At 45.7% G+C, this 24,285-nt stretch overlaps 1 protein-coding gene across 1 annotated transcript in view; it reads left to right on the forward strand.

Moving 5' to 3' along the window:
• Window positions 1-2,453: 2,453 nt before the first annotated feature.
• The window catches only part of LOC117656688 (uncharacterized), a 32,590-nt gene continuing 10,758 nt past the window's right edge, over window positions 2,454-24,285 (forward strand). The window contains 10 exon segments of the mRNA XM_087885395.1: window positions 2,454-3,159; window positions 3,401-3,515; window positions 3,629-3,696; window positions 9,968-10,097; window positions 11,240-12,711; window positions 12,713-12,914; window positions 14,682-14,796; window positions 16,704-17,673; window positions 17,919-18,033; window positions 18,147-18,214. Of these exon segments, the coding sequence (XP_087741521.1) occupies window positions 2,746-3,159; window positions 3,401-3,515; window positions 3,629-3,696; window positions 9,968-10,097; window positions 11,240-12,711; window positions 12,713-12,914; window positions 14,682-14,796; window positions 16,704-17,673; window positions 17,919-18,033; window positions 18,147-18,214 (3,669 nt within the window). The 5' untranslated portion in view covers window positions 2,454-2,745.

Raw genomic sequence — 24,285 nt, forward strand, 5'->3', positions numbered from 1 at the left:
CAAATGAAATGGGGAGGAATTCCTGGTCCTTCCCAGCCTTTTCCTCCGTGAAATGAGCCTATTTTCCCTCTATCTGTCTCTGCCTATCAACCACCCCCTGCAGTGTGGGCCTGCCTTGGGGGAGGGGGTTGAAAGGGAATAAAAATATGTTATTCTCCCTGGAGCTGCTTCGAGAGAATCCAGGATAGGATGGGTGTTGCTCTGTTCTGCCTGGAGACTGAGCACGTGATCATAATTTGCACATGTAGTCCCTCCTTCCTCGCCTGGTGCTTCCCCAGTTCGGCTCAGTCTTCAGCGCAGAGAGATGTGTTTGAATGAGCAGCTTCACCTTTCATTCTGTGATCATCTAAGCGTGAGCTTTCGAAGGGATTTATTATTGTAATTGTGAGGATCGCTTTTGCGATCAGGCTGCTAGCTGGTCCGCTGGCTAGCGGCTTTGTGCCGGCTTTTCTACAGCCGAGGTCCCCACCAGGTTCTGAAGGCCCTGGCTGAATCCCTGCCTCTGGCATCACATCTTCTCCAGCCTCCTCATTGTTTGACTCGAGTGCCAGCTGCACAGGGTGAACTGCACCACACCAGCCTCCTCGTTGTCAGAATCAGGAGATAAAATCAAAACCCTCGACTGGAAGGTGCAACTGAAGAGGTTTAATGTGGAGGAAATACGCAGCTGCTGTCCAATGGAAGAGGGAGATACGGACACAAACTTTTAGTTTTATATCCATATAGCCTCTCACCGACTAGTCCGCTCCCACAGAGAGGGTCTCCTCAGGGTGCCATCGGCCAAGTTATGTTGGCTGGCGACACCCAGGGGGAGGGCCTTCTCTGTGGGAGCCCCAGCCCTGTGGAATGAACTGCCCCCGGAAATACGTAAGATCTCCGACCTCCGGGTGTTTCGCTGCGCTCTGAAGACCCTGTTGTTCCGTCAGGCCGGGCTATTAACATAACGATTTTAAACTGGGGTATTTTAAATTTCTGGGATTTTAATTGGAGCCTAATTATTTAATGATTTTAAATTTTAATTGTTGTTTTGTTCTATGTTTTTAAATAGGCTGTACACTGCCCTGAGTCCTTCGGGAGAAGGGCGGTATAGAAATAAAATTATTATTATTATTATTATTATTATTATTATTATTATTATTATTATTATTATTATTGGTTAATCTTTAGTGAGATTCACAGCCTTTGAGGCTGGTTAATAGCTCAGCAGCTCGAGTCCTAACCAAGGACCTAGGAACTGTTAAGGTATCGTCGGAGGATGTAAGCTGTTCCGAGTAAGGTGGTTTTTTGTAGAGTCAAAATGTTCAAGTCCGGCAAATTTAGAATTTCTAAATAGCGGGGTAGCCCTTTGGGTATTGCTCCGAGGGCTCCAATATTATTATTATTATTATTATTATTATTATTATTATTATTATTATTATTAAAATTAATTTAAGATTCGCAGCAGAGAAGACAGTCAGGAACATCCTGAGGTAAATCTCAAACGGCACCCAGAAGGAAAAGGCGGGAAAAAGGGAAACGCCCCCTTTCCACCCACAGCAACCAATCAGAGCGCAGATCCCCTCAGCCACAACGGGGTCTTTGAGACCATTGTGCATTTAACCTTCTTCAGCCATTAAATTGAATATCTTCACATTTAAAGTGTTCAAAGGAAACAGACCTAAAACGACTTTGCTTTTGTCCATTAGATGGAATTGTCAGGTTGGAATAATTGTTTTTTTTCCTTGCACTGTGCTAAAAAGAAGTCAACTTTCCCCCCCCTCTTTTTCTTGTACCTCAAACTTTCTTTTCCCCTCTTTTTCTCCTTTCCTTAATTTCCTATTTCTATTTTTCTTTGTGTTTTGTATAGTAAATAAGATCTTGAGACTCTAGAAAGAGTGCAGAGAAAAGCAACAAAGATGGAGGCAAAAACATATTTAAAAAACTTGGTTCCTGGAACTGGGTATTTTCTAGTCTGATGAAAAGAAGGAGGAGGGCAGACATGATGGCACCTTCTGATATTTCAGCGGCTGCCAGAAAGAATATTTATTTTTTCTCTTCTCTTCTCTTCCCTTCCCTTCCCTTCCCTTCCCTTCCATTCCATAAATAAGAAGCAGGCCAAATGAAAGAGGTGGAGGTGGAGTTCCATTATACGTATATAAAAAATAATCAACAGCTCTAGAAACGCAACAGAAGAAAGGCGAAAACTTCCTTCCATGCATTTGGGTTGATATAAAAGGGGGAAAAGAAGCACAGAGGTGGAAGCCTTTGTCTGGCAGGGAGCCGTTGGGAGGGGCCTTTCCTCCTACTCCCAAGCCCATCCTCCCCGCCCTCTCCCTCCCCCCTCCCATTCACTCCTCTTTCCCGCCCTTTCTACGATCCTGGCACTTTGCACCAAATCCACCAGGGGGCGCCCTCTGCCAAGAGAAGGTGACTCCAGGCACTTCCCCATTGGTCCACTGGAGCCTTGCCTCTCTGGGAGTTTGCACTCGCTCTCCTTAAGCCCTGGAGCCCCAGAGAAGGTGGAGAGGCTGTAGGAGAGTCTAATTCTTGCCGTTTCTTTTTCTTCCCATCTCAGATACAGAAACTGGAAGCCATTTGTGCTCTTTGCAAGGCAAACTTTCCTCTTGGGGGAAGAAGAAAAAGAGCGGAATCCCTTGCAGGGATCAGTCCTGCAGCCCCAGAAATGGTCCCGTGAAGGAAAAGGCATCTGGAGACCCACCAGAGTCCTTGGAGCCATTTGCAGTTGCTCTGCAGGACAGAGAAAGGATGGAGACACAACCTTTTGGAAAGGAGGGAGCCGGAAAAGGCCCTTCAGCTGCTCAGCCTGGGAAGGGGGGGAAGCTCTGGACAAGGACTGGGCAGGAGATCCTGGAGGAGGAAACCATCCTCCCTTCACAAGTTCATCCCTGGAATTTCATCCAATACCTGGAGGCTGAGGGTCCCCGAGGACTTTGCAGCCGACTCCATGGCTTTTCCAGGCGATGGCTGAGACCGGAAAAGCACACCAAAGCCCAGATGCTGGACCTGGTGGTTCTGGAGCAGCTCCTATTCATTCTACCCCCAGAGATGGAGCGCTGGGTGAGGGAGTGTGGAGCAGAGACCAGCTCCCAGGCGGTTGCCTTGGCGGAAGGCTTCCTCCTGAGCCAGGCGGAGGAGCAGAAGGAGCAGGTCGAGTTGCAGGTAAGAGTTCAAAAGAGAATAGAGAATGTGTTTGAATACTTCACCCTTCCTTCCCAAACCTCTCTGACATTCATCGTATGTGGCAATGTCCCACCTATTCTTGTAGGACATTGTTCCATTGTTTCTCATTCAACCTCACAGATGTATATTGGGGGCTTTGAGGTGGCGTTCTGAATATAGGAATCCACTTTACGTCGCGTGATGTACATTAATTCTGCTTCTTCCTTCCTCCTATTGGAAGTGCTGCACTGTGGAGATCAGAGATCCTGAGGGAAAGAAGAACCCATCAAATCCCCCTCAGGAGGTATTTTTCAGGTGGATCCCTTGGGAAGATCCAAATCCGGACACCTCAGGAGGTAATGGAAGATCCTCCAATTTCCCATCTGTCTTAACTTCATTCTCTCTTCTCTTCTATAGAATATCTCCTATTTTGTTAATGATGCATTTTGAAATTATTTATTCCTTACAGAGAAACAAACAATGAAGCTTTCTGTTTTTTATGATGGAGATCAAACAGTGGTTGACCGTCCAAATCAGGTAAGAAAGTGAAAAGTGATTAGATTTCTATTTTTCTTTCTGGAAGTGAAGTGGGTGTGCAGAGAGCTCCCTCCTTCTATTTTCCCCCCTTGTTTGGCCTGGATTATTTTTGTGTTCTTCCACATGCAGAGCAGAATAGCATTTTCAAGTTCCTGTCAGCCAGCATAGCTTCCTGGTCGGTGGTAGGCAATCGGTGGCAGAATGTGGTCCTTTAGATAACCAGGTCCTAAGCCATGGAGCGCTTTAAAGGTGGTAACCAACACCTTGAAATGTACCTGGAAGACCACCAGGAGCCAGTGCAGCTCGCGCAAGAGGGGTGTTACATGGGAACGACGAGTCGCCCCCATTATTACTCGCGCGGCTGCATTCTGGACCAGTTGGAGCCTCCGGGTGCTCCTCAAGGAGAGCCCCATGTAGAGGGCATTACAATAGTCCAGACAGGAAGTGACGAGGGCGTGAGTGACTGTGCGCACGGCATCCTGATCCAGAAATGAACGCAACTGGGAGATCAGGCGAATCTGATAAAAAGCCCCCCTGGCCACGGCCGTCATATGATCATCCAAAGACAGCCGTGAATCCAGGAGGACGCCCAAGTTGCGAGCCCTCTCTGAGGGGGGTAAGATCTCATCCCCAATAGCCAGCGATGGTGTTAGCTGACTATATCGGGCCGTCGGAAGCCACAGCCACTCAGTCTTGGAGGGGTTGAGTCTGAGCCTGTTCCTCCCCATCCAGATCCGCACGGCCTCCAGGCAACGGGACATAACCTCAAGGGCATCATTGGGGAGGCCTGAGGTTGAAATGTACAACTGTGTGTCATCAGCATACAGTTGACACTTCACCCCAAAGCCACAGATGATCTCACCCAGCAGCTTCACATAAATGTTAAACAGGAGGGGCGAGAGGACTGACCCTTGCGGCACCCCACGTGAGGAACCTCGAGGTCCACCTCTGCGGTCAGAGAGGAAGGAGGAGAACCACTGTAGCATGGTGTCCCCCACTCCGACCCCCTCTAGCCGACACAGCATGATACCATGATCGATGGTATCAAAAGCCGCTGAGAGATCTAGGAGGACCAGGACAGAGGAGCAACCCCTGTCCCGAGCCCTCCAGAGATCATCAACCAATGCAATCAATGCCATTTCCGTGCTGTAACCCGTCCTGAAGCCCGACTGGCACAGATCTAGATAGACAGCTTCATCCAGGAATCGAGGAAGTTGTCTTGCCACCACACTCTCAACAACCTTCGCCGCGAAGCGGAGGTTGGAGACAGGATGATAATTAGCTAATACAGCCGGGTCCAGGGAAGGCTTCTTGAGGAGGGGCCTCATCACCGCCTCTTTCAGGGCGGATGGGAAGACAACACCCTCACTCAACGAAGCGTTGGTAATCTCCTGAAACCAGCCTTGTGTAACCTCCCGGGAGGCCAGCACCAACCAGGAGGGACATGGGTCCAGTAAACATGTGGTAGCGTTAAGCCTCCCCAAAATCCTGTCCACGTCCTCAGGAGTCACATGGTCAAACGCCTCCCAGATAACACTCTCAAGACTCACCTCCGTCATCCCGTCCAAGGCTATCCAATCAGAGTCCAGGCCGCCCCGAATCTGAGCAATTTTATCATGCAGGTATTGTCCAAAATCCTCAGCTCTACCCTGCAAGGGATCCTCCCTCGCTCCCACTTGTAGTAGAGAGCAGGTCACCCTGAACAGGGTGGCTGGGTGGTTCTCTGCAGATGAAATAAGACTGGAAAAATAGTTAGATTTTGCCACTCTTATTGCCATTAGGTAGGTCTTGGTATAAGACCTCACCTGTGTTCGGTCAGATTCGGTGCAGCTAGACCTCCAATCGTTCTCTAGGCATCTTTTCCGGCGCTTCATCTCTCTCAGCTCCACAGAGAACCAAGGAGCCAATTGAGAACGGCACCGAGTCAGAGGCCGCAAAGGTGCGACACGGTCCAAGGCTCCGGCAGCCGCCCTGTCCCAGGCGGCCGCCAGTTCCTCAGCCGAGCCGTGAGTCAGAGCCTCTGGGAATGGCCCAAGCTCCGTCAGGAACCTCTCGGGGTCCATCAGGCGCCTGGGACGGGACCACCTGGTCGGTTCCCTCTCCCTGCAGTGAGGGGCAGCAGTCCGAAAGTCCAGCTGAAGGAGCAAATGATCTGTCCATGACAGGGGACTTAATGACTAGGTCCCCTATTGTAAGATCATTCAACCAAAATGTGAGGACAGTCGTAAATTCAAGGACTGGTCAAAAGTGCGAGGACCGGTCAAAAATAACTTTCAGCCCTCTGAGTAGTCCGTATGCACATAGGGACTACCCAGAGGGCTGAAAAAAGTGATTTCTGACAGGTCCTCGCACTTTTGACCGGTCATCATTTATGCCATCGTTTATCTTCTAGTCCAGAGATCTCCAACCTTGGCAACTTTAAGCCTGGCAGACTTCAACTCCCAGAAAGCTGGCTAGAGAATTCTGGGAGTTGATGTCCACAAGTCTTAAAGCTGCCAAGTTTGAAGACCTCTGAGCTAGGGCTGTGGGGCCAGCCTTTTGGGGAGGGGGTCCCATTCAGAGAGACCCCCTGCCTCTCAGGAAGCATCAGGCCCAGGCAGAGAAAGTTGCCAAGGTTGGAGATCCCTGGACTAGAAGATCTCCAAAGATCCCTTCCAACTCTGTAATTCTGGTATTGGCAAGCAAGCACAGTTAAGCTACTTAAATCCTCAAGAGCAGGGGTCCCCAATCTTTTGGACCTCAGGGACCACCAAGTTCATAATTTTAAATTTCGTGGACCACTAATACGAATCCAGCACACCACTTGCTGAAGCACCTGGACTCCCAGTGACGGGATAGGTCCTTCAGGCACTCTCCCCCCACTTTCTCTCTCTCCCCCTCTCTTTCTCTCTCTTTCTCTCCCCCCTCTTTCTCTCTCTCTCCCACTCTTTCTCTCATTCTCTTTCTCTCCCCCCTCTCTCTCATTCTCTTTCTCTCCCCCCTCTTTCTCTCTCTCTCTCCCCTCTCTCTCTCTCTCCACCTCTCATTCTCTTTCCCTCCGCTCTTTCTATCTCCCCCTCTTTCTCTCTCTTTCTCCCCCTCTTTCTCTCTCCCACTCTTTCTCTCATTCTCTTTCTCTCTCCCCCTCTCATTCATTCTCTCTCCCCCTCTTTCTCTCTTTCTCCCCCTCTCTCCCAATCTTTCCCTCTCATTCTCTCTTTCTCTCCCCCCTCTTTCTCCCTCTCCCCCCTCTTGATCGGGATTCCTTGTGCACAGTCACTCACGCCCTCGTCACCTCTCGCCTTGACTACTGCAACGCTCTCTACATGGGGCTCCCCTTGAAGAGCACCCGGAGGCTCCAGCTGGTCCAGAATGCAGCAGCGCGGGTAGTGATGGGAGCAACATGGCGCTCCCATGTAACACCGCTCCTGCGCGAGCTGCACTGGCTCCCGGTGGTCTTCCGGGTGCGCTTCAAGGTGTTGGTTATCACCTTTAAAGCGCTCCATGGCATAGGGCCTAGCTATCTCCGAGACCGCCTGCTGCTACCGACGACCTCCCATCGACCCGTGCGCTCCCACAGAGAGGGCCTCCTCAGGGTGCCATCAGCCAAACAATGTAGGCTGGTGGCCCCCAGGGGGAGGGCCTTCTCTGTGGGGGCTCCCACCCTCTGGAATCAGTTGCCCCCGGAGATAAGAAGAATCCAGGACCTCAATGCCTTCCGCCGTTCCCTGAAAACCCATCTTTTTCAACAAGCCGGGTTGGCCTAAGAAGAAATTTTTAAAATTTTAAAATTTTTAAATTCTTTTAATTAGTCTGTGATTCTTAACTTTCGGGCCAAAATTTATATATATTTTTAAATGTTTTAATATTTGTATCCTATGTTTTTTATCTTGGCTGTACACCGCCCTGAGTCCTCAGGGAGAAGGGCGGTATATAAATTGGAAATTAAATTAAATTAAATTAAATTAAAATTCTCTTTCTCTCCCCCCTCTTTCTCTCTCTCTCCCCCTTTCTCTCTCCCCCCTCTTTCTCTCTCCCTCTCTCCCCCTCTCTCTCATTCTCTCCCCCCTCTTTCTTTCTCCCTCTCTCCCCCACTCTCTCTCATTCTTTTTCTCTCCCCCTCTCTCTCTCCCCCCACTCTCTCATTCTCTCTTTCTCTCCCCCTTCTCTCTCTCCCCCACTCTTTCTCTTTCCCTCCCCCTTTCTCCCATTCTCTTTCTCCCCCTTCTCTCTCCCCCACTCTTTCTCTCTCCCCCCTCTTTCTCTCTCTCTCTCTCTCCTCCATTCTCCCCCACTCTCTCTCTCTCATTCACTTGCAGGGGGCCGATCTAGTGTCTGCAATGGAGAGCAAAATCCAGCTTCTTCTCTCTGCTGTAAGTGCAGCATCAGAATTCCGCCTTGGTATATTTGCGGTGCAAGGCAGCCCTCGTTTCCTGCCGACTCAGAGCAGTAAACAGCGTCTGGTTCGGGGAGCAGCCGGATTTTGCTCTCCATTGCTCTCTCGGCCCCCTGCAAGTTCTCATCTCTCGAGAAGCCCACCAAAGTTTCCCGCACCACTTCAGGGAGCGCTCCTCGAGAGACGAGAGCTTGCATGGGGCTTAGAGAGCAATGGAGAGCAAAATCCGGCTGCTCCCCGAACCAGACGCTGTTTACCGCTCCGAGTCCCAAGCGGCAAGAGATGAGGGCTGCCTTGTGCCGTAAATATACCAAGGTGGAATCCTGATGCCGCACTTACAGCGGAGAGAAGAAGCCGGATTTTGCTCTCCATTGCAGACACCAGATCGTATTGCACCACCTGCAAAAATGTAAAAATTTCCAAATGTAGCCCTGCCCTCTAACAGCCCTCCTGATGTTCAACTGTTGTCTCTCAAGGAGGATACTTGGCCATCTTCATGCTTGAAAGGATTCTACAGTGTAACAGCAGATGTCTCCCACCTTGGCAGCTTTAAGACTTGTGGACTTCAACTCCCAGAATTCTCCACAATTCCCCAGAATGGGCTAGGCGGGAATTGAAGTCCACAGGTTGTAAAAGAGCCACAAATGCCCAGCCCTGGGCCAGGGTAGGCTGACGCGACGCGGGTGGGAGGAGGGGCGGTCGAGCTAGCAATTTAACAAAAGGTTCGGTGTGCTGCGAGGCCAATAAATTGCAAAAAAACACCGAAACGTTTGTTAAATTACTGGCTCGCCTGCCCCTCGCCCCGCCCCGCCCCCACTATTTATTGGCAAGGGTCGGGGCGAGCCAGTAATTTAACAAACGGTTTAACCGAACCGCCTAGAACCGGCAAAATCCCACCATTGGACTTGTGTGATGCACAGCCATTTAACTTAGTGTGTATCTTTACTTTGGGATTTTGGGAACAATGGAACAGAATAACAGAGTTTATAGGGATCTTGGAGGTCTTCTAGTCCAACCCCCTGCTTAGACAGAAAGCCCTATAAAATTTCAGATAAATGGCTGTCCAATTTCTTCATAAACACCTCCAGTGTTGGAGCACCCACAATTTCTACTCTGGTTTCTCTTCAGATCGTATAAATCTTTCGCCTTTTACACAATTTCTAGAAACAAGTCATTCCACTGATTAATTGTTCTCAATGTCAGGAAATTTCTCTTTACTTGTAGGTTGGTTCTCTCCTTGAATCGTTTCCGTCCACTGCTTCTTGGAACACTTCTATCATGTCACCCCATCTAGTCCTTCTTTTCATCAAACCAGACTCACCCAATTCCTTTATATGTCTTAGCCTCCAGTCCACTAATAATTTTTGTTGCTCTTCTCTGCACTCTTTCTAGAGTCTCAAGATCTTTTTTACATCTGGCAACCAAAACTGGATGCAATATTCCAAGTGTGGTCTTCCCAAGGCCTTTTAAAGTGGTACTAACACTTCATGTCATCTTGATTCTGTCCCTCTTAATGCAGCCTATGATTCTGTTGGGTTTTTTTCTTTCTTTTTGGCAACTGTAGCCTACTGCTGACTCATGTTTAAGTGGATGTCCAGTAGGACTCCAAGACCCCTGTTGCCCTTGCTACTGTTCAGCCAGGTATCACCTCTTCTGTGCCAGTCCATTTGGTTTTTCTTTCCTAAATGTAGAACCTTACATTTCTCACTGTCGATTTCATTTTTTTAGATGGGGCCCAATCTGTTGATCCTTCTGTAACTTGAGTGTTGCTATTCCTGTCAATTTGGTCTTGTCTGCCAATTTGATGAGTTCCCCTTCTCTCCTCTTGTCTAAATCATTCATGAAGATGAACAGATCTTGTGAATCCTCCTGTTCTGTTCTTTTTTCCGTGTTCAGGAGAGTCTTGTGTCCTTCGAGGAGGTGGCTGTGTCTTTCTCTGAGGAGGAATGGTCTCAGCTGGATCCTGACCAGAAAGCGCTGTATTCGGAAGTCATGCTTGAAAACCATAGGAACGTGGCCTCTCTGGGTAAGAGTTCTCTAGTCCCCAATCAGAGAGTTAAAGAAGACAAATTATAGTTAATTTTTTTATTAAAAAACCACTAATCAGATATCGTCTCCTGGGAGGGAGAAGGAAAGGATCTTCTCGTACTCCCAAGGAAGGAAAGAGTCAATGTCTCTTTGCTTAGATGCTTTCTGTGCCATTTCTTATCTCTATTTTTCCATTTCTATTTATTTATTGATCAAATATCAAATATTTGAACTTATCTGTGGGGGTATTGCAGAAAATCAAAGGACTCAGACTTCGAGATCAAGAGAAGCTTTATTTGGCCAAATATTGCATTCAGTTTTGGTCGCCACGATGTAAAAAAGATGTCGAGACTTTAGAAAAAGTGCAGAGAAGAGCAATGAAGAGGATTAGGGGACTGGAGGCTAAAACAAAGAACAGTTGCAGGAACTGGGTATGTCTAGTTTAAAGAAAAGAAGGACTGGGGTGACATGATAGCAGTGTTCCAATATCTCAGGGGCTGCCCCAAAGAAGAGGAAGTCAAGCTATTCTCCAAAGCACCTGAGGGTTGGACAAGAAGCAATGGGTGGAAGCTAAGGAGCCTTGGTGGTGCAGCAGACTAAAGTGCTGTTAAAGTAGCACTTAGCTGCCAGCTGCCTGCAATTACTGCGAGTTCAATTCTCACCAGGCTCAAGGTTGACTCATCCTCCATCCTTCCGAGGTAGGTAAAACGAGGACCCGGATTGTGGGGGCGATAAACTGACTTTGTATAAATAAGAACACCACTTGGAGGGGGGGCGAAAGCCCTACTAAGCAGGTATATACAAAAGTATGAAGGCTATTGCTTAAAAAGCATTGTAAGCCGCCCTGAGTCTCTGGAGAAGGGCGGCATATAAATCAAACCAATAAATAAATATTTAAATAAATAATCAAGGAGAGAAGCAATTTAGAACTAAGGAGAAATTTCCTGAAAGCTTTCATGACTTATGAATATAGAAATCATCATGTCTATATCACACCCCTGTAAGCGTGCAAACATACAACTAATGGAATTTTGGAGAAATTCAGAAGGAATTCAGAATTCAGAAGGAAATTCACTTGACTTTCTACGCTTTGATCTTTTTCTCTAACCTTGTTATTTTCATTTCCCTTTTGCTTCGAAGGTAATAATGGGCAGGAGAATCAAGAGTCCTGTGAACTGTTCCAAGTGATCAATGCTAAAGATGGAACGGAGAAGTTTGGAATTCGAATGGAACTAGGAAGCCATGAGAGAAACCAGTCAAAGAATTGGAATCAGGAAAGCTCATCTTCCACTGATGCTCCGATGCAAGACTTTCTTGCCCAACAAGAGAAAATAAGGAAAAAATATGTTGGGAAAATTGTGAAGCTAATCAAAGCTAAAGTACTAGTAAATGAACAGGATTTAACCCAAAACAAAGGAGAAGATGCTATAAGAAGACACAACGGACAAAATTACAATGGGACATTCATTCTTTCTCTTGGAAATAACTTCCTTACTTCTCCAAAAGCGATTGACACAAAAGAGAAGCCTTACAAATGTTTGGAATGTGGAAAATGTTTTAGGACAAGCTGGCAACTTACTATCCATAAAAGGATCCACACAGGGGAGAAGCCGTATAAATACACGGAGTGTGGAAAGACCTTTGCTCTAAGAAGTCATTTTATTTCCCATAAGATGATCCACACAGGGGAGAAGCCGTATAAATGCGAGGAGTGTGGAAAAAGTTTTGCTCAGAGAAATGGACTTACAAGACACAAAAAGGTACACACAGGAGAGAAACCATTTAAATGCATGGAATGTGGAAAGATCTTTGCTCAAAAACATAATCTTATTTCCCATAAGATGATCCACACAGGGGAGAAGCCATATAAATGCATGGATTGTGGAAAGAGTTTTGCTCAAAAAGGTAATCTTATTTCCCATAAGATGATCCACACAGGGGAGAAGCCGTATAAATACACGGAGTGTGGAAAGACCTTTGCTCGAAGAAGTCATTTTATTTCCCATAAGATGATCCACACAGGGGAGAAGCCGTATAAATACACGGAATGTGGAAAGACCTTTGCTCGAAGAAGTCATTTTATTTCCCATAAGATGATCCACACAGGGGAGAAGCCGTATAAATGCGAGGAGTGTGGAAAGAGTTTTGCTCAGAGAAATGGACTTACAAGACACAAAAAGGTACACACAGGAGAGAAACCATTTAAATGCATGGAATGTGGAAAGACCTTTGCTCAAAAACATAATCTTATTTCCCATAAGATGATCCACACAGGGGAGAAGCCATATAAATGCATGGATTGTGGAAAGAGTTTTGCTCGGAGACATGGACTTACAAGACACAAAATGCTGCACTCAGGGGAGAAGCCGTATAAATGCACGGAATGTAGAAAGACCTTTGCTTATAGAAGTAGTCTTATTTCCCATAAAAGATTCCACACAGGGGAGAAGCCATATACATGCATGGAATGTGGAAAGACCTTTGCTCAAAGAAGTCATCTTATTTCCCATAAGAGGATCCATACAGGGGAGAAGCCGTATAAATGCATGGAGTGTGGAAAGAGTTTTGCTCGGAAAAATGGACTTAGAAACCACAAAAAGCTCCATTCAGGAAATGGAGAAACCATTTAAATGCATGGAATGTGGAAAGACCTTTGCTCATAGAAGTAGTCTTATTTCCCATAAGAGGATCCACACATACGGAGAAGCCGTATAATGCACGGAGTGTGGAAAGAGTTTTGCTCACAATAGTCATCTTCCTTCTCATAAAAGGATCCATGCTGGGGAGAAACTATATAGCAATAGCGATTCCACTTAGATTTATATGCTACTCCACAATGCTTTACCACTTTATCTCTGAGCAATTTACAAAGTCAGAAAAGTTCCCAGCAATCTGGGTCCTCATTTTAGCGACCTTAGAAGTATGAAAGGCTGAATCAACTATTAAAAGTAATCTATACGAGTTCAAAATGTTTTCAATAAAATGCCAATTTGAAACTGTTCAATTTCCACTTATTTAAAATGCTCCATCCGTTTTCTTGCTGAAATATTTCTTCTCATCCAGAATTTGCATTTCTTGCTTACTCACGATTTTCACTTTGCAAAGCCGCTGCCTTTTTTTTTAGCTATTCCATAAAGATCTTTAATGTTCCCAGATACAAATGGGCTTATGATGAAAAAAACAAGAACAACCCACACCTGAAATGTTGTTCTTTGTCTGGGTGGCAACCAGATTAGAACTCTGCTTCAAATTAGAAATAACAAATTGAATGTTCTTCAGCATTATAGAATTAACAGTTATTAAAAACAATCCCTCAACAGTGAGAAACACTTAGCAAAGTACTCTGAGCTGGAGTGAACCTTTAAAGGACCATCTTGGGGGGCTCACCAGGGGTGGGTACTAAATTTTTTTACTACTGGTTTTGTGGGCATGGCTTATTTTTGTGGGTGTGGCTAGGTGGGGGGATTAATGTGACTGGGTAGGCGTTGCCAATTTTTTTTTAACTTTTAAAAGCATTTTTTCTACAACCTTAAGAGATTGGGGTAAGCGAGCAGTAACCGGGCCGGGGACCGGTTCGGGGGCGTGGCCAGCCAATGTTATTACGGGTTCTCTGAACTACTGCAAATTTTTACTACCGGTTCTTGCGAACCGGTGCGAACCAGGAGCAACCCCCCAAAGCCACTGCCTTTTTTTAAGCTACTGTATTCCACAAAGATTTTTAAGGCTCCCAGACGCAAATGGGCTTATTATGAAAAAAACAACAACAACCCACACCTGAAAAGTTGTTCTTTCGGTGGCAACCATACTAGAGCTCTCCTTCAAATTACAAATAACAAATTGAATGTTCTTCAGCATCATAGAATTAACAGTTATTAAAAACAATCCCTCAACTTTTAGAAACACTGTTAGCAAAGTACTCTGAGCTGGAGTGAACCTTTAAAGGACCCTCTTGGGGGGCTGACCCAGACCCCCCCATTAAGAATTGTGCCACTTAGAGGATTTGGTGAAGGAGGAGATCAAGAGGGATCCAGTCCAAGGATGTGTGGTGATCCCTGGATCTTACTGATTCAGCCTCAATCTGCCCCCACCTTCCCTTTCCCCAAGATCCCCCCTCATTCCCTTCCACACTTCTTGCCGCCAGTGGTGGGTTGCCCCCGGTTTGCACTGGTTCTATAGAACCGGTAGTAAAACCGGCGGGAGGCTCCACCCACTGACCCCGACGTCACCAAAATGGTTCTGCACCTGTGCAAAAGAGCGTGGGAGCGAAGCGAGAGCGTGCGGCCCCGTTGCAAACTGGTAGTAAAGGTAAGTAGAACCCACCCCTGCCACCCCATCCCGGCCAAGCTGCCATCTGGGACTCGGACCCCTCCCCACCTGGAAGGAGGCCAGCCAGCTGCAGGCAGAGCCAGGTCTGGGGGGTCTCCCTTTGCATTCCCCCAAATCCCCCCCTCAGCAAGGATCTTGGCATGGCTCTGCATGGTCAGTCAGTCCCATGTGGCATCTGAAGTAACCAACTTTGTATTCTATTCTGGGTCCTCCTGTGCCTCTCCTGTGCCTCCTTCTCTTCCTTCCTTCCCTCCAGCCAAGCCCACCATCACCATCTCCTCCACCACAATGGAACCCGCTTCCCCCAACACCATCCTCCTTGTGCACCACGATGGGCTTTTACCCGTTGAGGTCCAGTGGCTGAAGAACAGGTGGCCGGACAAGGAAATTTTGGAGATTTTGGGCAGCTTTTCCTTACAGAGACCTGAAAAATAGAGACCTGAAAAAGTATTGCAATGAAAAAGAAAAACACACAAACACTAAAATCTTGCCCAGAATTTTTCCATGTTTTGGGAAATTGCAAATGGGAAGGGAAGGAAGGGGACATTCCTTCCCATTCCTCCCTCGGGGAGGGAGCACCCCAACTTTGTGGCCAGTTCTTGACCCCCCTTTTTCCTTGTGACATTTGACTCAATTTCCAGCTAAAGGAGCCCCAGGTTCCCTCCTTTGCTGCCACCCCCATCCTAGCCCCATCTTCTCTGTTCCTATGAAACGTCTGCAGGGAGGGAGCAGGGGAAGTGGGCCCTCCCTTCTTGATTAACCCTCTAATTAAGTCATTTAGGGAGAATTCCAGAATCCCCTGCAGATGAAATGGGGAGGAATTCCTGGTCCTACCCAGCCTTTTCCTCCGTGAAATGGGCCTATTCTCCCTCTATCTGTCCCTGCCTATCAACCACCCCGTGAGCGTGAGCTTTCGAAGCGATTTATTATTGTAATTGTGAGGATCGCTTTTTTTTTTTTTAAATGATTTATATGCCGCCCTTCTCCAGAGACTCAGGGCGGCTTACAATGCGCTAAGCAATAGCCTTCATCCTTTTGTATATTTATACAAAGTCACCTTATTGCCCCCACAACTGGATCCTCAATTTTCCCAGCTTAGAAAGGATGGAAGGCTGAGTCAACCTTGAGCCTGGCAAGATTCGAACCTGCAGTAATTGCAGGCAGCTGGTCTTAATAACAGGGTGCTTTAGACCACTGTGCTACCAAGGCTCTAAGGATCGCTTTTGCGATCAGGCTGCTAGTGGTCCACTGGCTAGCGGCCTTGTGCTGGCTTTTCTACAGCCGAGGTCCCCACCAGGTTCTGAAGGCCCTGGCTGAATCCCTGCCTCTGGCATCACATCTTCTCCAGCCTCCTCATTGTTTGACTCGAGTGCCAGCTGCACAGGGTGAACTGCACCACACCAGCCTCCTCGTTGTCAGAATCAGGAGATAAAATCAAAACCCTCGACTGGAAGGTGCAACTGAAGAAGTTTAATGTGGAGGAAATACGCAGCTGCTGTCCAATGGAAGAGGGAGATACGGACACAAACTTTTAGTTTTATATCCATATAAATGAATTTAAGATTCACAGCAGAGAAGACAGTCAGGAACATCCTGAGGTAAATCTCAAACGGCGCCCAGAAGGAAAAGGCGGGAAAAAGGGAAACGCCCCCTTTCCACCCGCAGCAACCAATCAGAGCACAGATCCCCTCAACCACAACAGGGTCTTCGAGACCATTGTGCACTTAACCTTCTTCAGCCATTAAATTGAATATCTTCACATTTAAAGTGTTCAAAGGAAACAAACGACTTTGCTTTTGTCCATTAGATGGAATTGTCAGGTTGGAATAATTGTTTTTTTTCCTTGCACTGTGCTAAAAAGAAGTCAACTTTTCCCCCTTTTTTCTTGTACCTCAAACTTTCTTTTCCCCTCTTTTTCTCCTTTCCTTAATTTCCTATTTCTATTTTTCTTTGTGTTTTGTATAGTAAATAAGATCTTGAGACTCTAGAAAGAGTGCAGAGAAAAGCAACAAAGATGGAGGCAAAAACATATTTAAAAAACTTGGTTCCTGGAACTGGGTATTTTCTAGTCTGATGAAAAGAAGGAGGGCAGACATGATGGCACCTTTTGATATCTCAGCGGCTGCCAGAAAGAATATTTATTTTTTCTCTTCTCTTCTCTTCTCTTCTCTTCTCTTCCCTTCCCTTCCCTTCCCTTCCATTCCATTCCATAAATAAGAAGCAGGCCGAATGAAAGAGGTGGAGGTGGAGTTCCATTATATGTATATAAGAAATAATCAACAGCTCTAGAAACGCAACAGAAGAAAGAGGAAAACCTCCTTCCATGCATTTGGGTTCATATAAAAGGGGGAAAAGAAGCACAGACATCGAAGCCTTTGTCTGACAGGGAGCCATTGGGAGGGGCCTTTCCTCCTACTCCCAAGCCCATCCTCCCCGCCCTCTCCCTTTCCCCTCCCATTCACTCCTCTTTCCTGCCCTTTCTACGATCCTGGCACTTTGCACCAAATCCACCAGGGGGCGCCCTCTGCCAAGAGAAGGTGACTCCAGGCACTTCCCCATTGGTCCACTGGAGCCTTGCCTCTCTAGGACTTACGGAGAGGCTCCGGGTGAGTCTAGCGTTTCTTTTTCTTCCCTTCTCAGATACAGAAGCTGGAAGCCATTTGTGGTCTTTGCAAGGCAAACTTTCCTCTTGGGGGAAGAAGAAGAAAAAGAGCGGAATCCCTTGCAGGGATCAGTCCTGCAGCCCCAGAAATGGTCCCCTGAAGGAAAAGGCACCTGGAGACCCACCAGAGTCCTTGGAGCCATTTGCAGTTGCTCTGCAGGACAGAGAAAGGATGGAGACACAACCTTTTGGAAAGGAGGGAAGCGGAAAAGGCCCTTCAGCTGCTCAGCCTGGGAAGGGGGCGAAGCTCTGGACAAGAACCGGGCAGAAGATCCTGGAGGAGGAAACCATCCTCCCTTCACAAGTTCCGCCCTGGAACTCCATCCAATACCTGGAGGCTGAGGGTCCCCGAGGACTTTGCAGCCGACTCCATGGCTTTTCCAGGCGATGGCTGAGACCAGAGAAGAACACCAAAGCCCAGATGCTGGACCTGATGGTTCTGGAGCAGCTCCTGTTCCTTCTGCCCCCAGAGATGGAGGGCTGGGTGAGGGAGTGTGGAGCAGAGACCAGCTCCCAGGCGGTGGCCCTGGCGGAAGGCCTCCTCCTGAGCCAAGCGGAGGAGCAGAAGGAGCAGGTCGAGTTGCAGGTAAGAGTTCAAAAGAGAATAGAGAATCTATTTGAATACTTCACCCTTCCTTCCCAAACTTCTCTGACATTCATAATATGTGGCAATGTCCCACCTATTCTTGTAGGACATTGTTCCATTGTTTCTCATTCAACCTCACGGATGGATATTGGGGGCTTTGAGGTGGCGTTCTGAATATAGGAATCCACTTTACGTTGCGTGATGTACATTAATTCTGCTTCTTTTTTCCTTCCTCCTACTGGAAGTGCTGCACTGTGGAGATCAGAGATCCTGAGGGAAAGAAGAACCCATCAAATCCCCCTCAGGAGCTGTTTTTCAGGAGGATCCCTTGGGAAGATCCAAATCCGGACACCTCAGGAGGTAATGGAAGATCCTCCAATTTCCCATCTGTCTTAACTTCGTTCTCTCTTCTCTTCTATAGAATATCTCCTATTTTGTTAATTATGGATTTTGAAATTATTTATTCCTTACAGAGAAACAAAGAATGAAGCTTTCTGGTTTTTATGATGGAAATCAAACAGTGGTTGACCGTCCAAATCAGGTAAGAAAGGGAAAAGTGATTAGATTTCTATTCTCCCTTCAGGAAGTGAAGCGGGTATGCAGAGAGCTCCCTCCTTCTATTTCCCCCCCTTGTTTGGCCTGGATTATTTTTGTGTTCTTCCACATGCAGAGCAGAATAGCATTTTCAAGTTCCTGTCAGCCAGCATAGCTTCCTCTTTCTGCTCCGTACTCCTCCAACTTTGAGTTTATAAGAAGCAATTTTTAAAAAGTCCTTCAAGAGCAAACGTATCGCAGTGACAGTAACTGCTAGAGACCCTTTTTGGGGGAGAATTCTTTGACTCGAAATTCTGCAAGGCTAATGAAAAATAACTAAATACTCACATTGCCACATTACCATTTTTAAAAAACCTTATTTATAACCAGTAGTTCAAAAATAAGCAAACTGTATTAAAAAATAAAACTGACTATTAAAATCCAAAGGGAGTGGCCGTGTTGAGCATGTAATCCACGAATACAAAATAATTTCCAATCCTCTGATTTGAGCCTCGATTAGGAGATCAAACCTTCCCGCTTTGCAAAGGCTGAGAAATGAATTTCCCAGGGAATTTTCTCTTTTTTGTTTTCTTCCTTTCAGCCAATGGCTCAGACTACTAGATCAATCAGTGATAGACAGAGCGATAGATCAGTTGATCCAGAAATGGGATTACTTTACTAAAAGGCACTGAAAGTTCTGCAGAGAAGACTCTCCCCCTGGGGGTCGCCAGCCTACATTGTTTGGCCGACGGCACCCTGAGGAGGCCCTCTCTGTGGGAGCGTAATGGTCGGTGGGAGGCAATCGGTGGCAGAATGCGGTCCTGTAGATAACCAAGTCCTAAGCCATGGAGCGCTTTAAAGGTGGTAACCAACACCTTGAAATGTACCTGGAAGACCACCGGGAGCCAGTGCAGCTCGCGCAAGAGGGGTGTTACATGGGAACGACGAGTCGCCCTCATTATTACTCGCGCGGCTGCATTCTGGACCAGTTGGAGCCTCTGGGTGCTCCTCAAGGGGAGCCCCATGTAGAGGGCATTACAATAGTCCAGACGGGAAGTGACGAGGGCATGAGTGACTGTGCGCACGGCGTCCTAATCCAGAAATGGACGCAACTGGGAGATCAGGCGAATCTGATAAAAAGCCCCCCTGGCCACGGCCGTCATATGATCATCCAAAGACAGCCGTGAATCCAGGAGGATGCCCAAGTTGCGAGCCCTCTCTGAGGGGGGTAAGATCTCATCCCCAATAGCCAGCGACGGTGTTAACTGACTATATCGGGCCGTCGGAAGCCACAGCCACTCAGTCTTGGAGGGGTTGAGTCTGAGCCTTTTCCTCCCCATCCAGATCCGCACGGCCTCCAGGCAACGGGACATCACCTCAAGGGCATCATTGGGGAGGCCTGAGGTTGAAATGTACAACTGTGTGTCATCAGCATACAGTTGACACTTCACCCCAAAGCCACAGATGATCTCACCCAGCAGCTTCACATAAATGTTAAACAGGAGGGGCGAGAGGACTGACCCTTGCGGCACCCCACGTGAGGAACCTCGAGGTCCACCTCTGCGGTCAGAGAGGAAGGAGGAGAACCACTGTAGCATGGTGCCCCCCACTCCGACCCCCTCTAGCCGACACAGCATGATACCATGATCGATGGTATCAAAAGCCGCTGAGAGATCTAGGAGGACCAGGACAGAGGAGCAACCCCTGTCCCGAGCCCTCCAGAGATCATCAACCAATGCAATCAATGCCATTTCCGTGCTGTAACCCGTCCTGAAGCCCGACTGGCACAGATCTAGATAGACAGCTTCATCCAGAAATCGAGGAAGTTGTCTTGCCACCACACTCTCAACAACCTTCGCCGCGAAGCGGAGGTTGGAGACAGGATGATAATTAGCTAATACAGCCGGGTCCAGGGAAGGCTTCTTGAGGAGGGGCCTCACCACCGCCTCTTTCAGGGCAAATGGGAAGACACCCTCACTCAACTATGCATTGGTAATCTCCTGAAACCAGCCTCGTGTAACCTCCCGGGAGGCCAGCACCAACCAGGAGGGACATGGGTTCAGTAAACATGTAGCGTTAAGCTAAGGTGACCAGACGTCCCGCTTTTGAGCAATTTGTCCCGCGTCCCGTGGCGTTTTAAAAAAGTCCCGATTTTTCATTCTGCCTCCTGGTTCCCGGCTGCCTCCTGAATCCCCGTTGATGGCTAGAGGGAAAAAACCTGTTTAAACTCTTGCCGCGGGGCTTCAAAGGGCCGCCCTACGTTAATTAGCTCGGCTTCCCCCTCTCAGCTGATTTGCACAGGGCTCTGCTCTTGCTAAATTGCTCAGTTTTTTTTTCCTCTTTGTGCAAACCAAGCTCAAAACGAAACTGAAAGTAAAACAGGCTGTTGGCTTTGCGGTTTGCTTGCAACGTTGGAAAATTAGGCAGCAGATTTATTTTCCTTTTCCTCACCAAAAAAGGTAAGTGCAAACAATGGAAAATTATTTAGGGCAAAAGAGGAGAGTTCAAGATTTTAAAACACAAAAGAAAAAAAAGCTCTTTTTAACTAGGGAATTGTAATAATTGAGATATTATTAATTGTATACTGTGTTGAAAGCAGAAATGGTTAAGTTGTGGTTTGGAGGAATATATGGGGGAAATTATTTGGTTTATTATTATTGGTAAGTATAATTAATTGATTTGTAAGAAATTGGATTGCATGGAAATAATTGGAATATTCATGTTCATATTGATTAATATACAAAAAAGATAGTTATATAACTAATTGATTTATATTAAAATGTTGAATTTGTATTAAACAACTGTATTACATAATTACATAATTAACCAATGTGAGGATGGATATAAAAATAGATGACAATGGGAAGGGGTATAAAATAGAATAGAAGGGAAAAATTGAATTTGATTAAGATTAGAGATGAGGATGAAGGGTAATATTGTTTTTTTTAAAAAAATAGATGAGGAATAAATATGGCAAAAAGGAAATGACTAAACACTGTTTAAATTTGTGAACCAGCCAAATATTCTGTTCAAAGAAAATACATTGTATGTTTGTATGTGTGTTTCTAATTATTGCTATTTATTCATATTTGTTCTCTTTTATTCTTTAAAGTTTAACAATTCATTCTTTATCTTAATATCTTTATATTTGTTTGGGGTTGGCTTTCTTCCCTTTCATCTTTTTTATTGTACAGCAATCTTTCTCCTCAAACCTACCACCTCTCTTTTCTTTCCTTCTTACTTTCTCTTCCCCCCCTCTTCTTCTCCTCCCTACTTCCTCTTCCTTTCTCCTTCTCCTCCTCTCTTCCTCCCTCTCTTAACCGTCACTCCTACTCTAATTTCCCTTCCCTTCCTTCATCCCTCTCAATTACTGTATCCTTTTATGCATATGGACTACTCAGAGGGCTGAAAAAGTTATTTTTGACTGGTCCTCGCACTTTTGACCAGTCCTCGAACTTACGACTGTCCTCACATTTTACATTTTTGCCCTATCTTGTCATCATGGTGAAGAGAAGCAGTTGTGAAATGAGTGACATGGTTGTTAAGAATGCTGCACGGGCATAAATGTGAGGATGGTCATAAGTGTGAGGACCAGTCAAAAGTGTGAGGACCTGTCAGAAATGACTTTTTTCAGCCCTCTGGTTAGTCCTTTTATGCATATGGACTACTCAGAGGGCTGAAAAAGTTATTTTTGACTGGTCCTCGCACTTTTGACCAGTCCTCGAACTTACGACTGTCCTCACATTTTACATTTTTGCCCTATCTTGTCATCATGGTGAAGAGAAGCAGTTGTGAAATGAGTGACATGGTTGTTAAGAATGCTGCACGGGCATAAATGTGAGGATGGTCATAAGTGTGAGGACCAGTCAAAAGTGTGAGGACCTGTCAGAAATGACTTTTTTCAGCCCTCTGGTTAGTCCTTTTGTGCATATGGACTACTCAGACGGCTGAAAAAGTTATTTTTGACTGGTCCTTGCACTTTTGACCAGTCCTCGAACTTACGACTGTCCTCACATTTTACGTTTTTTGCCCTATCTTGTCATCATGGTGAAGAGAAGCAGTTGTGAAATGAGTGACATGGTTGTTAAGAATGCTGCACGGGCATAAATGTGAGGATGGTCATAAGTGTGAGGACCAGTCAAAAGTGCGAGGACCTGTCAGAAATGACTTTTTTCAGCCCTCTGGTTAGTCCTTTTGTGCATATGGACTACTCAGAGGGCTGAAAAAGTTATTTTTGACTGGTCCTTGCACTTTTGACCAGTCCTCGAACTTACGACTGTCTTTACATTTTACGTTTTTTTCCCTATCTTATCACCATGGTGAAGAGAAGCAGTTGTGAAATGAGTGACATGGTTGTTAATAATGCTGCACGGGCATAAATGTGAGGATGGTCATAAGTGTGAGGACCAGTCAAAAGTGCGAGGACCTGTCAGAAATGACTTTTTTCAGCCCTCTGGTTAGTCCTTTTGTGCATATGGACTACTCAGAGGGCTGAAAAAGTTATTTTTGACTGGTCCTTGCACTTTTGACCAGTCCTCGAACTTACGACTGTCTTTACATTTTACGTTTTTTTCCCTATCTTATCACCATGGTGAAGAGAAGCAGTTGTGAAATGAGTGACATGGTTGTTAATAATGCTGCACGGGCATAAATGTGAGGATGGTCATAAGTGTGAGGACCAGTCAAAAGTGCGAGGACCTGTCAGAAATGACTTTTTTCAGCCCTCTGGTTAGTCCTTTTGTGCATATGGACTACTCAGAGGGCTGAAAAAGTTATTTCTGACAGGTCCTCGCACTTTTGACCAGTCCTCGAACTTACGACTGTCCTCACATTTTACGTTTTTTGCCCTATCTTATCACCATGGTGAAGAGAAGCAGTTGTGAAATGAGTGACATGGTTGTTAATAATGCTGCACGGGCATAAATGTGAGGATGGTCATAAGTGTGAGGACCAGTCAAAAGTGCGAGGACCTGTCAGAAATGACTTTTTTCAGCCCTCTGGTTAGTCCTTTTGTGCATATGGACTACTCAGAGGGCTGAAAAAGTTATTTCTGACAGGTCCTCGCACTTTTGACCGGTCCTCCCACTTATGGCCAGTCATCATTTATGCCCGTTGCAGCATTCTTAAATTAATTTAATTTTTAAACTAACAATAAAATATGTTCATGTAATTATGTACCTACTTACTGTGTTTTTAAGCAATATGTATTTAATAATTTATAATATAATTTTAAATTAAATTTTTTTAGATTTTTAACATGAGTAAGAAAAGAGGATGCAAATTCAACGATGATCTAAGAAGTGAATTTCCTTTTATTAAAAAAACCAAAAGCGATTACATGGTAAAATGTGAGAAATGTAATGGTGAATTTTCTATTTTTCACGGCGGGAAGAATGATATTTCAAAGCACTTGGGGACACAGAAACATAAAAGATATTTAAATACTGCTGCATCTTCCTCCAAAATACAGGAATTTTTTCAGAAAACAATTTATGGAGACGAAGAAAAGAAATTAGCATTAGCAGAAGGACTTATGTCTTTTCATGCTATTAATCACAATCATTCCTTCAGATCTATGGACTGTACATCACAAGTTGTCAGAAAGTTATTCAACAAAAAATTTGCCTGTGCTAGAACAAAATCCGAGGCAATTGTGTGTAATGTGCTTTTCCCATATGCATTTTCAGAATTAAACAAAAATCTAGAAAAAATTAATTTTATATCCATATATTCTGACGCATCTAATCATAAGGATATAAAGTTATTTCCAACCATTATTAGATTTTTTGATTTGGAAACTGGAATAAAAATTAGAATTTTAGATTTCGTTTCTTTGCCCGGCGAAACTTCTGAAATAATTTTCAATTCCATTATTAATATTTTGGAAAAAAACAATTTAAAACATAAAATGATTGCATATTGTGCAGACAACACGAACGCAAATTTTGGAGGAAAAGCGAGAAGAGGTACAAATAATATTTTTTATAAATTAAACAAAAACCTTAATCAAAACATTATTGGTGTTGGTTGTGCAGCGCACATAATACATAACGCCATTCAAACAGCTGCTGACTTGTT

This window comes from Pantherophis guttatus, chromosome 2 (assembly GCF_059756535.1).
Source record: "Pantherophis guttatus breed Tessera chromosome 2, ASM5975653v1, whole genome shotgun sequence".
Taxonomy (NCBI): domain Eukaryota; kingdom Metazoa; phylum Chordata; class Lepidosauria; order Squamata; family Colubridae; genus Pantherophis; species Pantherophis guttatus.